At 37.7% G+C, this 15,323-nt stretch overlaps 2 protein-coding genes across 2 annotated transcripts; one reads left to right on the top strand and one right to left on the bottom strand.

Moving 5' to 3' along the window:
- Positions 1-2,190: 2,190 nt before the first annotated feature.
- Positions 2,191-6,816, top strand: LOC126629559 (probable methyltransferase PMT11). The gene is made up of 9 exons (XM_050299637.1): positions 2,191-3,118; positions 3,225-3,374; positions 3,475-3,745; positions 3,865-3,975; positions 4,480-4,639; positions 5,004-5,261; positions 5,354-5,476; positions 5,571-5,648; positions 6,220-6,816. Exons 1-9 carry the CDS (start codon positions 2,429-2,431, stop codon positions 6,425-6,427), a joined length of 2,049 nt encoding a protein of 682 aa, XP_050155594.1. The 5' UTR covers positions 2,191-2,428; the 3' UTR covers positions 6,428-6,816.
- Positions 6,817-12,983: 6,167 nt separating this feature from the next.
- LOC126629383 (protein phosphatase 2C 37-like) lies at positions 12,984-15,129 on the bottom strand. Its single transcript, XM_050299413.1, has 3 exons — positions 14,471-15,129; positions 14,031-14,345; positions 12,984-13,809 (listed from the first exon to the last, which is right to left on the bottom strand). The coding sequence occupies exons 1-3, from the start codon at positions 14,990-14,992 to the stop codon at positions 13,381-13,383; spliced, it is 1,266 nt and encodes a 421-aa protein (XP_050155370.1). The 5' UTR covers positions 14,993-15,129; the 3' UTR covers positions 12,984-13,380.
- Between the last annotated feature and the right edge of the window lie 194 nt (positions 15,130-15,323).

Here is a 15,323-nt window from a genome sequence, read left to right as displayed (position 1 = left end):
GACTCTCTGTCACTTCACAATTTAAAGTCACTTTTCGTGCCAACATGATAAAAAATTGTGTCAAAAACACTAAATGGCAGAACGTCTATAAAGAATCACACTTTTGAGAAAGTCCCGTTATCATTTCTTATAATTGATGTGACCTAATTTAGAGCATGTTTACTAGAAATGGATATGCATCAAATTACAAACATATTTTGTGAAAAATAAGTGCATCGCACATCAAACTTGGGTATGTCATTCATGAACACCATCAATACCATGGCCGAATTGGCTGGTTTTACTTACTATCGCATACATTGATGACTATTATGACTCCCGTTAAAACAATTTGAATTGATTACAGTTGACGGCATTCATTTTGCTAGAAAAAAAGTTTGGTTTAGAATATGTGGGACCGTAAATTTTGGCCCATGACACGGGACATTTTGGGTGGTCAAAATAACTGAGAAACTCTCAACATTATCTCTGCCAAAGGTAGTCAGGCACAAGTCCATTAGTTTTAACTTTTAAGTTCGTTATAGAATATAGATATTTCTTGTCTCCTAAACAAGGAAATCTTAATTCAATTCAAATTAAGATTTCTTGAGAATTAGGCAATGTAATCATAATTTTAGAAAGATTTGATATCTTATTCTGAATTTCTTCCTAGATACTTTTCCGATTAAATAAAGATTACTTTCCTTACAAGGATTCAAGATTTCTATATAAGCAAAACACACAACATGAACTCATCTCTTACACGCCTAACCTAAGGCTCTTTTGTCAGGTATGGTTCACAATGTCACACCCCTCATTCTCTAAAATTGTAGTTGTGAAATTGGTTCCAACAGATCTCATGAACATGAACATTACTATGTTTATAATTTATAATGAGTATATACATACATTTATTGTTGAGTCATAGAATGAACTGTCAACATAAACAATATATCATTATAACGAACAAAACACATTGACATGTTATTGACAATAAAGAATGAACACCATTTACATATAAACAACATCATTTTTCCAAGGGAACTCTAACGAAAAGCTTATGGTACTGTTCACTTTAACGAAAAACCATATTTTTACATTAAAAAGCCGATTATGGTACTATTTATTTTACCATTTATTTTGTTCTTATCGTTAAAACTCAAAGTTTTCAAGCTTTTTTTTCATTAGTTTTCCTTTTTTCCAATAACTATTCTTTTAAAAAAGTTACATTTGAAATAATTTAACATATGAAAATTTAGATGATTATCTATATTATTAAGAGAATCCTCCTTGTCAACTTTTATCCCTTTTTTTTCTATTTTGCTCTCGCTTTTGATACACGCTGTTGACAAAAAGAAGGGCAAAATAGTAATTCTATACCATTTGACAAAATGACAATTATATCCCTATTTTCCCTATTTTACCCTCTCTTTTTTTTTTTTGAGAAAATGTAATTTTGTACATTTTGACAAAATGACAATCATCTCTATTTTTCCAATTTTACCCTCACTTTTGATTCACAATATTTACATAAGGATGACAAAATAGGAAAAAAATGGGGAAAAAGTTGACAATGAGGTTTCTCTTAATAACATTTTTGATACACAATATTTACATAAGTATGACAAAATAGGAAAAAAGGGGAAAAAAAGTTGACAAGAAGGCTTATCTTAATAATCATACTAGCATTTGCCTACACACTTTGTGTGTATGAACATATTTTTTTAAAAAATGAAAGGGAGAGAGGGAGAGAGAGAGAGAACGTGGGGGAGTGGGATGTTTTTGTTTTTGGTTATTTTAATTTTTTAAATTTTTATTTATTTATAAATATTAGAGGTATTTTAATATCATCTGTGTATGAGACTTCAATAAAAAAACAGTAAAATTTGAACCTGTGAAATTACATTATTGCCTATCATTTTTATTTGTGTGATAGAAGACTAATTTATCTTTTCACCCTCTTTTGACTGACAAAGAAGATTTTATTAATTAGTAAGGATAAAAAAATATGTATTTATTAAAAGAAATGGTTCATACACACAGTGTATGCTATCTGCTAGTTTATCTGATCAAAACGCTAAATCCGTTTATATTTCTGACACTGCAAAGTGATCAGTTTTTACAGTTTATTTGGAAATTTTACGCGCCCTTTAAAGCGGAACATTCACCCCTGCCAACTGCTAATTAATTCACCCCTGCCAGTTGCACACGTGTCACCATCTCTCACTCCCTCCACAAAACAATTTCACACCTCCGTCGGTGACCGTCTGTCTTCTTCTTCGGCCAAACCACAACCACACTCAACCTTCAGATCCTCACTGCCCTCACTCTCAGACCACCCCAGTTCCGATTCCTCAACCCACCCAAACGCAGCGTTTCCTTTCGTTTCGATGCCTTCTTCGTTTTCCGATTCCACCCATTTGAATTAAATACCTGAAAAATCAGAAGCATGACGATTTTGGGCAATGGCGATTGGCTGCGAATCCCTTTGATCCTGAAAGTTTGGGGATTTGTGATGATAGCAGTCACCTGCTTCTACCTCGGGAAGCACTGGTCCGATGGGTCCCAGCAGCTCCTCTTCTTCACCACCACCACCACCACCACGCGCCGAGCACCCTCCGCCGTCTCCGTCTCGCCCAATCTAGACAAGCCTTTCAATCTCTCCGCCCTCATAAACGAAACCCTAGCTCCACCTCCACTGCTTCCGCCTCCGCCTCCTCCGTCTCCACCTCCTCCGTCTCCGCCTCCTCCTTCTTTGCCGCCTCCGCCACCGCCCGATGTGGTCCGGAGGTTCGGGATCGTCGACGAGAACGGCACCATGTCCAACGAGTTCGAGGTGGGGGATTTTGATCCCGATGAGGTGGTGGAGAATTGGGGCAGCGAGAACGGGACTGTGCCCGAGAGCGAACCGAGTAGGTCGGGTCGGGTTAGTGTGAAGAGGTTCGAGCTCTGCCCGAAGAGTATGAGCGAGTACATACCGTGTTTGGATAATGTGGAGGCGATTAAGAGGCTGAAATCGACGGTAAAAGGCGAGCGGTTCGAGCGGCATTGCCCGGAGGCTGGTCGGGGTTTGAATTGCTTGGTTCCGCCGCCCAGGAGTTACAAGACCCCAATTCCATGGCCTAAAAGCCGGGACGAGGTATTTTCTGAGACTTTAAAGTTTTTAGCTTTCTCTATGTAAGTATTTGTTTTTAAGATTAAGGCATTAATCTTTTCGAATTTCCGAAATTGTCACTTCATTGCAGGTTTGGTACTTCAACGTACCTCATACAAAATTAGTGGAAGATAAAGGGGGTCAGAACTGGATTACCAGACAGAAGAACAAGTTTAAGTTTCCGGGAGGTGGCACACAGTTCATACATGGAGCAAATGGTTACTTGACTGATATTTCTAAGGTTAATACTGTTTAAATTCGACGGAATTGGGAAATGTGTAATTTGAGCATTGGATTATTGTTCTTCTGATCATCTGATGGTCAAAGTATTAATCGTGCAGGCGGTCCCTGACATCACCTTTGGTCAGCATATACGAGTTGTTTTGGATGTTGGATGCGGTGTTGCGAGTTTTGGTGCGTATCTGCTGTCGCGAGATGTCCTTACCATGTCAGTTGCACCTAAAGACGTCCATGAGAACCAGATTCAATTTGCTCTTGAACGTGGTGTGCCTGCCATGGTAGCAGCATTTGCAACTCACCGTTTGTTGTACCCGAGTCAGGCATTTGACTTGATACATTGCTCACGATGTAGGATCAACTGGACTCGTGACGGTATGCAAAACTTATACTAAACTTTTTAATTTCCTCTGAACTGCCTTAGTTACATGATGGTCACGCGGGGATGTCTTCTGATTGTGTTTTTTTACCTCTTTCACTTCTTTGTTATGAAGATGGCATATTGTTGCTTGAGGTTAATAGGATGCTAAGGGCAGGTGGATACTTTGCTTGGGCAGCACAGCCAGTTTATAAGCACAAAGACGTTCTAGAGGAGCAGTGGCAAGGTATTACCGTGAAAAATTTCTTTGGTGAAACTTTTTAGTAGTGTATTGATTGCTAGTTAGTGTTTGAAAGTTCTGCAGTTTTTGTATTTGCATTTCCTGGCCCAGATGAATCGGGAGCAAAATAACATTTTGTGCCTCCAGTTAATCACTTCATCCCACAAACTATAATTTCTGTTTGACTGTGAATACAAATATTCAATTTCAATTGTTTCTTGAAGACCTATACTAACTGACAAGCCAGCAAAACAACTTTGTTTGTTGCACGCAAAACTTTCTAATCTAGCTTCCCTTTAGGCATCATGTATGACTCTGTTCCTAGTTTTGAGAATGTGGAAGGATCGAGAAGAGAAGAAAAGTGGTCGCAAGGGTTTAGTAATCATATCTGGACCTGGGAAACAATTAAACCTTGTGTACTAACTTCTTGTTTGATGACATCACTGCTTTGCTAATCATGTCTGGGCCTGGGAAACAATAAAATCTGTTTTTCATTTTTTCCTTTTTCAGAGATGCTTAACCTCACCAAGCGGCTTTGCTGGGAATTGGTGTCGAAGCAAGGCTACGTTGCAATATGGAAAAAGCCGGTTAACAACAGCTGTTATCTGAATCGGGATGAAGGAACCAAACCTCCATTATGTGATCCAAGTGATGACCCAGACAAAGTTTGGTACATCCGCGATTCCTCTCTTAACAATGATTTGATAATTTTTTTAAAGTAAGATAGGTTATTCATCAAGCTCAGATATGAATTAAATGCATACCAACTGTTTTCCGTCCGACCACTTTCCTTTGCATTAAGGCCATACATATTTTTTATTGGAGATAAATTTGGAATAAACCTGCAAGGAACTCTTTGAAAATGTTGGACTCCCTTTTATCTTTTGTTTTTGGTTCTGAATTGACCTCTTGTTTGAGGTCTAGTTTGAGTTTAAAAGTTTATTTTTGCAGATCCAAAAGAGCTTTCATGTGCATGTAGAGCACTTGCCTCTTGTTCTCTGAAGGTTAATGGTATTCTTTGTATGATGATTCAGGTATGTTGATCTGAAGTCATGCATTACAAGACTCCCTGAAAATGGTTATGGAGCAAATGTCACAGCATGGCCCGCGCGTTTGCAAACTCCCCCTGATCGGCTTCAGAGCATACAACTTGATGCCTATATATCCAGAAAGGAGCTCTTCAAAGCAGAATCCAGATATAACGATGAATTAATTGGAGGTTACGTTCGTGGTTTAAAATGGAAGAAGTTTAAATTAAGAAACGTAATGGACATGAGAGCTGGCTTTGGAGGGTACTGTATTTATCTTGTGCTCTACTGGTCTTCCATTTCCACTTTTTTGCCAAAATTTTCTCATTGCTTCTGGTCTCTTAATTGGTTGGCAGATTTGCAGCGGCACTAATTGAACATGATTTGAATTGCTGGGTTATGAATGTGGTTCCTGTTAGCGGCCCCAACACCTTACCTGTTATCTATGACCGTGGACTCATTGGAGTAATGCATGACTGGTACATTACCAACTGTTTTTCTTTGTATAGCATGATTGCTGCTTATAAGAAGTTCAGTTGATTTAAAAGTACTCATTTGCATTAAATGTATCAGGTGTGAACCATTTGATACATACCCACGGACCTATGATTTATTGCATGCAGCCGGTCTTTTCTCTATTGAGAGAAAAAGGTGCTCTCTCTCTCTCTCTCCCCCCTACCAATCTCAACATTTTCATTATTTTTTTAGTTTTATTTATTTCGCAGCACTATCTTGTCATTGTGTGCTTTAGATGATACCGCACAAGAATTTTTGCTTAATGAGGGGAGTAACAGTTTACTGAGAACAAATATCCAAAATATCAGTGGTTATGATTAATTTGACATAGAGCTACTTTAGAACAGCGTTGGATTTAACTTCTGATAAGTTGTTAATTTAAAGGTTGGGAAAATGGAAAGGCTATTTCTTGTTGAATAGTAGTTAATCATGACTGGAAAAGGAAAGAAATGCAGAATTATATTTGATTTGTCGGGATCATCCTGCATGCCTTCTCTCTTTTGTTTGTTGGCTGAGGTTGAGGTTTATAACCATGATGATGCTTGACTGTTTGATTTGAAGTTTTCATTCCATAATTTGACGTTTGGATTATCTGGATTTGTTCCTGGGGTGGGAGTGAGATTCATTGGGAGTAAAGTGGCGGTTTTACACCTTTGTTTTTGTTTTCTTTCTGTAAAGCCTGATTTGATTCATAACATTATAACAGATGCGATATCTCTACAATCATGCTTGAGATGGACCGGATGCTAAGACCTGGTGGTCGTGTATACATCCGCGACTCTCTTTCTATCATGGATGAACTTCAAGCGATCGGAAATGCCATGGGTTGGCGCGTCAGTATAAGAGACACATCTGAGGGGCCTCATGCAAGTTATAGACTCTTTATTGCCGAAAAGCGCCTCTTGCATGGTTGAAGCATTGGGACATAATGACCAGATTGTATCTTACTACTCATCTTCTCAAAGGGAAAATGAGCAAACCAGATTGTCAATGTCAAACACCATCGCTTGACGGTGCCATGGACCGCTAATGAGAGAGATTGATAGAATTCTTCAGATCAGTGTCGAAACTCCGTCCGGATAGTGAGGAGCTGTTTTTCCTTGTGAAATAGAATCGTCATAGTCGTGAATTTAGATCATGATTTATTTATTCAAGAATTTCAAATTTTTGGCGTACGATGTACATATTGGTCATATCGATATCGATTTTTTGATTTCTCAATGTTTAATATTTACGTGGTTCAAAAAATTTGAGGTTGCGCTGCGTTCTTATTGAAGGCTATCAGTTTATTTGCTATAAATTTCTCATGATTTGCAAAATTCATTTCTAATTGACATCTTTACAGAGATCAAGGAAACTCCAATTCAATGGAGATCAAGCTCATTGCATGGTTAAACGAGTGAAAGGAAATAGACGAAGCCTGTCAAAAGTGATTTTCACACACATCTTCTCTTTGTGCACACTTTTATTTATATATAGGGGTGTGCATAAAAAAAAAAGTAGGTGCGAAAAAGTCATTTCTCGGGTCCAAATTTTATTTTTGAAAATGGTTGCTAAAGAAATTGACATCTTTTCAGTCGTACTCTAAACCAAACCCTCAATATTCCCTTATGCACATTCATTTGTGCAGGAGAGAATGACTGATGAACCCTAAATCTAAACCCTAAACCCTAAACCCTAAACCAATGACTGAATCTTCGGTCCAACATAACTTTTGGTCAATAAAATAAAATAGGGAAATGTTATTATCACTTCAAAAATCTTGTTCTACACTCAAACTAGGTGTGAAGATCCGAACGGAGTGCAGGATGAGATGAGATGAGATTTTTTAACTTGTATTGGCAAGATGAGATTTTTGATGGTGAACCCAAACCAAACCAACTACACCCAGCCATTTACATAGGAGGTGAACAACTTACATGGCATCGGTACACCGCTACGTAAAACCACTATCTTTATTTCATTAGTACGGAATGTCATTGTCGCAGCATACATGTGCCATATAAGTCATTCTCACATTGGAAAGGGGGCGACTTGACTCGCAAAGCCCGATTGTTCTCCTTCACCATACCATGTAAAGGTTCTTGAGCCCCTTGATGTAATATTTGAACCTTATACACATTTATACAAATTACAGTGAATTTAGCTCTGTTTATGGGTAGCCCACTATATTTTCTTGTGTTTATACTATGAATCTATGATTCATCTCACCCCTTGCACCTGTATTTGACCATCAATGTCCTTTGTTAACCTTACTAGTTTCAGCGTTAACAATATAGATTCCAAATTATATTAAAAAAAATCGAGATAGCTTCGTATTTCATTTGAATTTAAAAATTATGTTTCGATCCAAAACTTTTGAAATGAAAATCAGAAACCTTGTTTCTAATCCGATCCTTGCAAAATCATTGATACATAGATTAGGAACTAGGAAAATTTTATTCAAACCCTGCTTCATCTATTCAAACCCTGCTTCATCTCTCTACACCCATCTTAACATTTTAATGTAAATGATCTTTTCTACTGTATTAGAAAATTACCAGAACATATGCTTTGTCTAATAAATCTTTTTCTCAAATTTTAAATCATCTCAGATAAACTAGAGAATGTGCTTAATTATACGTTTGAAGATGGCAATGCGTTTTCTCTGGTTGTAAAGAAAACAATCGAACTCTTGATCTAACCTAATCCGAATGGAGAACACAACGAAAAGGGTTCCTTCACTCTCAAGCTACTAGTAAAAAAAAAAAAAAAAGATCTGCAGGTGCTCAAAGTTTCAAACATAGCATGTGATGTGAAGACATTTGAGTCACGACCGAACGCCCCCGCGCACTGCACTGCTGTCTACAAATTTACAACCCCCCATGCATAATGATCCAGATTGAATTATATTATACAGAAAAATAATTAATAAATAAATAATATTTTTGTATAAAAGGCTTAATTGTAACCATGACTCTTGAACTTTACTTCTAATTTAATTTTAGTCTCTGAATTTTTATATTAGTTCTTTAATCCTCGAATGTGTCACTAATGCCGTTTTTTTTTTCATTAAATTTAAAGGTATATTAGGAACTTCAACTTAAAACTTTTCAGAAAAAATAAAAGAAGCTAAAAAAAATTAAAATTATAAATTAAAATCTAAAACTTACAACAAAATGAAATATGAACTATAAAAATACAAATGAAAGTTGAACTTTAGCAACTAGTAAATTAAGGCAATGGAATTTCAAAGTTGGTAGGAAATCGAACCATGGTTGAACTTAACCAACTAACAAATCATATAATGAACTAAGGAAAAAATTCCATGTATTCAATAGTTGGTGTTAGCGAAAATGACGGATAGTTCCTAAATATCTCATTATTTTCGAGGACTAAGAAACTAATATAAGAATTTATGAGACTAAAATGAACTACGTGTAATGATATAATATTCATATAGTAAACCGTACATAGTTTTGCAATACCAGGCTGAATAGAAGTTTCCATGTCTACGGATCATCGATCTTCTTGACTTTGATTGCTTTCCAAGTAGTGACGTGGTCTTAACTACAAGTTAGTAGTCCAGTGTTAAAGAGCAGATTACGAGATTTTTTTTTTAAACTAAAAATTGGTAGTTTTGGGTTCGAAACTCGTTACTAATGTGGAAACCAAACTTAATGATCAAAAGAAGACTGAAATACCTTAATGAATTTTTCTAATCCTCAAAAATAATAAATAACCGTAACTTTGCACCATATGTTCTCCTTTTTAAAAAGAATAAAAAAGTATTGTGGTCTTCAACCGTAATGAGATTAAATGGTATTAAATTCGATATTGTTTTTTTAAGTCAAATCCCTAATGTGTGGGTGGGTGATGTCTCTTTTTTCCTTCTCTTTTAATTATTTCATTGCGTAATGCGTTTTCATTATTTGATTGGTCCACCTCACATAGTATTATATAATATAATAATATAGTCGGGTTATTGTGTGTCCTCTCTTCTAGATAATTTTAGTAAGGGTGCAACGTGGCTATATATGTAGGGCAACCTAATAAAACGTTGTTATGGACTTATGGTGACCTGATAAAAGACATGATTAACCAAAAAGCATAAAAGCTTGTGTTACTTGTTATAAAAATACTTACATTAAACAAGTTCAATGTTATTCTAGTAAGTTGAGACACTACGTAATGATAAATTTAGGGATGTGATATCCATATCTTTTTAATTTTCGGCTGTCGGAACAAGGGATGTGGGAGAAGTAAAAAGGGGTGTGTGGATAGCACACCCCTAAATTTATTTTATGTAGTGTTTAAAATATTAGTATCGGTGAAAATATTGATATGTAAATTTGTATAAACTTGATTTCAATGGAAATAATGAAATTTTATAGAATGTCAAACACTAATTTAGACAAAATATCATAGCTTCTCTAATATTTAATCGATATGTCAATATATCTACAAAATCTGTCGATTTTAGACGAAATTTAAGAATTTTTCATATTTTTTTCTTCTGATTTTTCAGATATTTCTACAAAAAATATCGAGCATATCGAAAAAAACATTACATACTCATTTTATGTAAATCTTACGTGGAGCCAAAAAACCCTCACCTAATGAAGTTTTTCACCCTCTCTTCAAAAGAATGCAATTAGGTAGGGACACAACTAAATCCAAACAAAAAGGAAAATTGGATCAGACGACTCGCAAGGAAAGCCCGAAGGAACATAGTATCATAAAATTTGAGTACTATTTCACTCTTCATCACACCAACCAATTGAAACTGGAATTTTTATAATTTTGCAGTTGACAACACCAAGCAATTAGAATCATATAATATAAGAATTTAGAATTGATAATGATACGCGTCTATAAGATTTGGTCACCTATCAAAATTTTAGTTACGTGTCTACAAGCGTCGTACAACTTTTACTTATTATTTGATGCATTAGTCACTTGATTAGTTGTTCAACAATTGTCATGCTTAAGATTTGAATTCACAGTTACTTTTTACAACAAAGTTGAGACAAAATGTGATTGGATTAACTGATCATAGACGAGCATTTATTAGTTGCATCGGTTTTTTCTCGAATTTACATATATTTGATGTTAAAACATATTTAACCATTAGATTTGATCTGCAGTTTAAACTCAAGGCCGGCCCTGAGTATTAAGGGGCCTTGTGCAAAACTTAGATGGAGGTCCTTCATTTTTTTTAATGTTATATTTCTTTATTATTATTATTTTTCAATTTTTTCATCTATAAAACTAAAATATTATAAGTTAATATAACAAAAATAAGTTGTTTGATCAGCTAGATGTTTTTCCTTACCTTCAAAGGTCCTGAGTTCGATACATGTTGGATGCCTTTTTGTTATCTTCTGTTTACAAATTTGCAGATGCCTTTTTGTTATCTCTTGTTTACAAATTTGCAATGTTGGATGCCTTTTTGTTATCTTCTGTTTACAAATTTGCAGATGCCTTTTTGTTATCTCTTGTTTGCAAATTTGCAAAAACTTAAAATATAACAAAACAGTATCATTGGGATTCAAACCCAGCACATGGGCTATAAGAAAGAAGAGCTAAACCGCTTGTGCTAGAACCACATATAAGATTATCTTTTGCATCTAATATATTTTATATGCATCTGTATACATGTAATGAAAATTTAGGGGCTCTTCAGAATCGAGGGCCTTGTACGATGGCACCTGTTGCACACCCTCAGGGCCGACTCTGTTTAAACTAATTGACAAAAACCTGTTGGATTAAATTCGACAATCATATATGTGCTGAAACTAAATGAACGTAGGCACTCAATAAAAAACAATACTTGACTACTCAAATATGAGTAGGAACTCCTACTTAAAACTCTTAGTGTTTTAATCACAGAGTTTCATGCTTATGATAAGAACCATTCATAATATGAATCACACTGTAAAGATCATCTCTGCAAAAAATAAATTAAAATTAAGATCGTTTAGTCAATCTATTGTAGCAAATATATAGACGGTTCGTAATGCCTTTACCAATACAGTTTGATGACTAATTGATTTTTTGCACATACGATCTTTATAGGGTGATTTATAGTATGAAAAATTCTGATTTTAAACACAAAGTTTTATAAATTGACAACGGACAATTTTGAAAAATTTTAAGTACGAGTTCCTACTCATGTTGGAATAGCTAAATATTGTTCCTCAAGAAATATTGGAGTTGTATCACAAGAAATACAAAAATATTACTCTTATCACGTATTTATACCATATTTCCAATAGAGATGGAACCCACATATGTTTGTAGACCTTACCTCTATTGAAGATGTGATATAAATATGTGATAAGTATAGCATTAATCCAAAAAATATCATACATATATTTACTTGGTATGATAGAAGGGAAAAGTCTTGACGGCCGTCAAGAAATATATTCACGTGCGTAATTTCACACAACACTGTCACGTAACGAGTAGTACCCAAACATATATTTCCGATTCTATGCACATTTATCCCAAAGCATATAAAACGGCCGATCATTCAACGTTATTTTTTGTTCTCCTACTCATCTCAATTAAGGAAGGATGCACCAACATATCATACCACCACCTCATTTCTTACCCTTTTGAAAAAGGGTTGGCGTTATTAAAGTGGCAGAAAAAGCTCTTCTTCCCCTTCCTTTGATTTTTGAGGGTAACATTTGGGTCCATGCCCATCACCATCAAAATATAAACAAATCAAAGCCAGTTAAGAGATGCTGATGCCACAAGGCCAGCAGCACATACGAAACGCTACGTGTCGGGATTCCATTGAGCAGGACAATGTGTGTGTTCCCCTAACATTGTTGTTGAGGAATAAAAATCGGGTGGTGGAACCCCCCAAATCTGTGCCCACTCAGCCACTTCAAAGGCCGATGGGTAGGCCTATATCTATCCAGCTTTGGCCACTCAGGCGGCTGAGACTGAGAGGGAGCTCACGGTTATCCGCACACGGCGACAGCGGTGGCGGAGATAGAAGGGGTCCCAAACGATTCACGTGAACGACCCATATGCCAGGTCTACATGAACTGAACACTTCCGAAATCTGTCGCTTCCCTGTTTTTATAGAATAATACTTGACTCGTTCTTCAATTATTCACTTGACATAGAATTCGTTTGGACGTATTTTTAAAATAACTGAAACCGTTTTTAATGAAAATATTTTTAAAAACTATTCTTAATAAAAATATTAATAAATTCTAGAAAATGAAGAAGCGAAAAAGCTGGTGCTTTATATAAAAAGCACTTAAAAATGCTAAAGAATTCTTAAACCAGAATTCTGGCCCGGTCTTCTCATTGTTTTACTTTCTCTTTTTCTTCATATCATTAACAAAATCTAGTACTGAAGGATTTTCCAGGTGGAATGGTCCTTCCCCCTTCCAAAAAAGGTTACGGCCACACATTATTGACCAAAAGCTAATCTCGCATAATCCGTTATACAAAACTTACACAAAAACAAAAATAATCATCGTGACGATGTTCATCACATTTGAAATTCAATAACAACACTTCAAGCAAACTCATTGATTTTGAGAAGCAACAAAACATCCAAAAGTAATACAAAAAAACAATTTAGTTCGTATAATAACACATTTCTGCAACGTTCTGCAGTCAAGCGAATATTGTAAAATAAAAAAGAAAAACTAAAAATTAAGAAGGAAAAAAAAAAAAAAAAACCAAACGACTCAGAGAAAGAAATCTAAATTTTCTTTCCTTCAACTTGTAAATTATAAGAAAATTAAGAGCAGCCTACAACCAAAAATTAACAAATCGAAAGCTACTCTCTTGTAATTTCCCTTTCTCTGAGGCTAGATCAGTAATTATATCACGATCGCGTAACGAAACGACACCGGATTTAGGACCTCCCCGGTCTTCTCAAATCCACGATGACGACGCTGACGTTGTCGCTGCTCTGCCTAGCCAAGGCCAACTTCGTCAACAAAATGGATGCGTCCGAGCACGCCTTGTCGGAGCTTGCCGCCGCATCACAGCACAACTCCGACTGCGACGCCGCCGTCTGGGCGCGCAGGCACATGCGCACGACGCCGCAGGCGGTGTCGTTAGATACCACGTCCCAAAGGCCGTCGCTGGCAAGGATAAGACACTCGTCCTCCGCCGTCCGATCCGTGACCGTCACCTCCGGCTCCGATATCACGTACGGCTTCAGGTAGTTGTCGCCGATGGCCCTCGACATGGCAAGAACTCCGAGGACTCGCGCGCCGTCCCAGTAGATCACGCGCCCGCCCGCTGCTTCGATCCGAACGAGCTCGTCGGGTCGATCCGGCTGCACAAACACAATCAATATAATCGCACGTTAGCTAACGTGTTGTGTACGCGCAGTCAAAGTGTCAATTAGTTCACGCGCCAAAGCGACAGATTAGGTTCAATGAATTTGTAGTCTCAGTCTCTCAGATTTTATTAGATCCAAAAAGTAACGATTATTTAATTTTATTCCACTATTTGTGTTTGTTGCTCGGGAAAAAAGCGAGGGAGCTAAAAGCTCACCTTATGATCGGAGGAAAGAGGAACCGCGGCGCCGCTTCGGCAAAGCACAGCGCGCGAATCACCGCAATTGGAGACGACTATCTTCTCCGGGGTGACGACGGCCACAACCGCCGTAGAACCGACGGCGTCGCACTGCGGAGTCTGGAGCTCGCACCGGCAGTTCGAGCTCTGTGCCTTGAGGTTCCCTTCCTGGACCTCCTCGTCCATCTTCAAGAAGCTTCGCTCCATGGCGTCCTTCCACTGTACGGACTCGCCTTCGGTTTCGAGCTCTTGCTTTACGATCTCGTACAATCGGTCCTTACACTTCAAGGCCACCTGAAGAAAAAAAATATCGAATTAAGAACAACAAAACTAAATTCCGAAACGAAAAATCGAAAGCGAATCGGCTAAGTAAACAACGAAGATCAATTAGGCTAATTGAATAGAATTAGTGTGCTTACATGAGAGCAGCCATGGCCGTCGAAAACGCCGTAGAAGTGAGTTCCGTTAGATTCCGGATTCTCCTTTTGCAAAAAAGACGGGTGAATCGAAACGGCGTCTTCCATGTCTCGTCTTCTCCCACACACCGAAGTCATACCGAACCGGGGACTCTCCTGGACCAGCGCCTGAACCGCTTCGTTTTCCACACGAACAGACTCAGACACATCATCACCACGTGCATCTTTTACACCAGCATCATCTTCCACAACACGCACCGTAGGACTAGGCTTCGACTCTTCGAGTCCCTCTTTCGAGCTTTCGGCTGCGTTTTGTGGCACGGACGATAAGGACCGGTACAGATCGATCTTCTGCCGCTTCCGCCCGTTCTCCGCCGTCGGTTGGACGGCCATTTCAGCTATGTACTTAAGCGGCAAGAGGTCCAATCTCCTCCGCCGCGACGTCCTGGAGCTCGCGTCCATCGTCGTCGTCGTCGTCGCCGACGCCTCGCTTTCTCCAACAACACCGCAGCACATTCCAGCCATCGCAAATCAAATCAATTAGACCAATACCAAAATCAAACAACAAACAACGCCAACAAAAAAAATTAACTCTTCTCTCGCTCGTTAGAGAGATTTCAAACTTGTTAGGGTGAGAGAGAATGGATTTCTATAAAATGAGTTTGGACGGAGCTTTTTCTAAACGAAGGAGGAGAGCGCCACCTCATCACCCCGCAACAATTTCACCTGGGGGCCACCACGCCTAATCACGGGCAGCTTGCCCGTCACCATCTCGGGCACGATCCGACACTGTCCAGTTGGTATGACGTCGAACTACTGAATAGAACGCTCTCATCTCTGCCGTCCATCTCATCTC

Source organism: Malus sylvestris, chromosome 7 (genome assembly GCF_916048215.2).
Source record: "Malus sylvestris chromosome 7, drMalSylv7.2, whole genome shotgun sequence".
Classification (NCBI taxonomy): domain Eukaryota; kingdom Viridiplantae; phylum Streptophyta; class Magnoliopsida; order Rosales; family Rosaceae; genus Malus; species Malus sylvestris.
This window is presented reverse-complemented; position numbering and strand designations above follow the sequence as displayed.

What these genes read in the sequence shown, in the direction of transcription:
- LOC126629559 (XM_050299637.1), top strand. Translation starts at nt 2,429, where the DNA reads ATGACGATTTTGGGCAATGGCGATTGGCTGCGAATCCCTTTGATCCTG. An exon ending in GATCAACTGGACTCGTGACG is followed by an intron (nt 3,746 to 3,864) that starts GTATGCAAAACT and finishes TTTGTTATGAAG; the next exon opens with ATGGCATATTGTTGCTTGAG. An exon ending in ATTGGAGTAATGCATGACTG is followed by an intron (nt 5,477 to 5,570) that starts GTACATTACCAA and finishes TAAATGTATCAG; the next exon opens with GTGTGAACCATTTGATACAT.
- LOC126629383 (XM_050299413.1), bottom strand. Translation starts at nt 14,992, where the DNA reads ATGGCTGGAATGTGCTGCGGTGTTGTTGGAGAAAGCGAGGCGTCGGCG. An exon ending in ACGGCCATGGCTGCTCTCAT is followed by an intron (nt 14,346 to 14,470) that starts GTAAGCACACTA and finishes TTTTTTCTTCAG; the next exon opens with GTGGCCTTGAAGTGTAAGGA. An exon ending in CTCTTTCCTCCGATCATAAG is followed by an intron (nt 13,810 to 14,030) that starts GTGAGCTTTTAG and finishes GTGTTTGTGCAG; the next exon opens with CCGGATCGACCCGACGAGCT.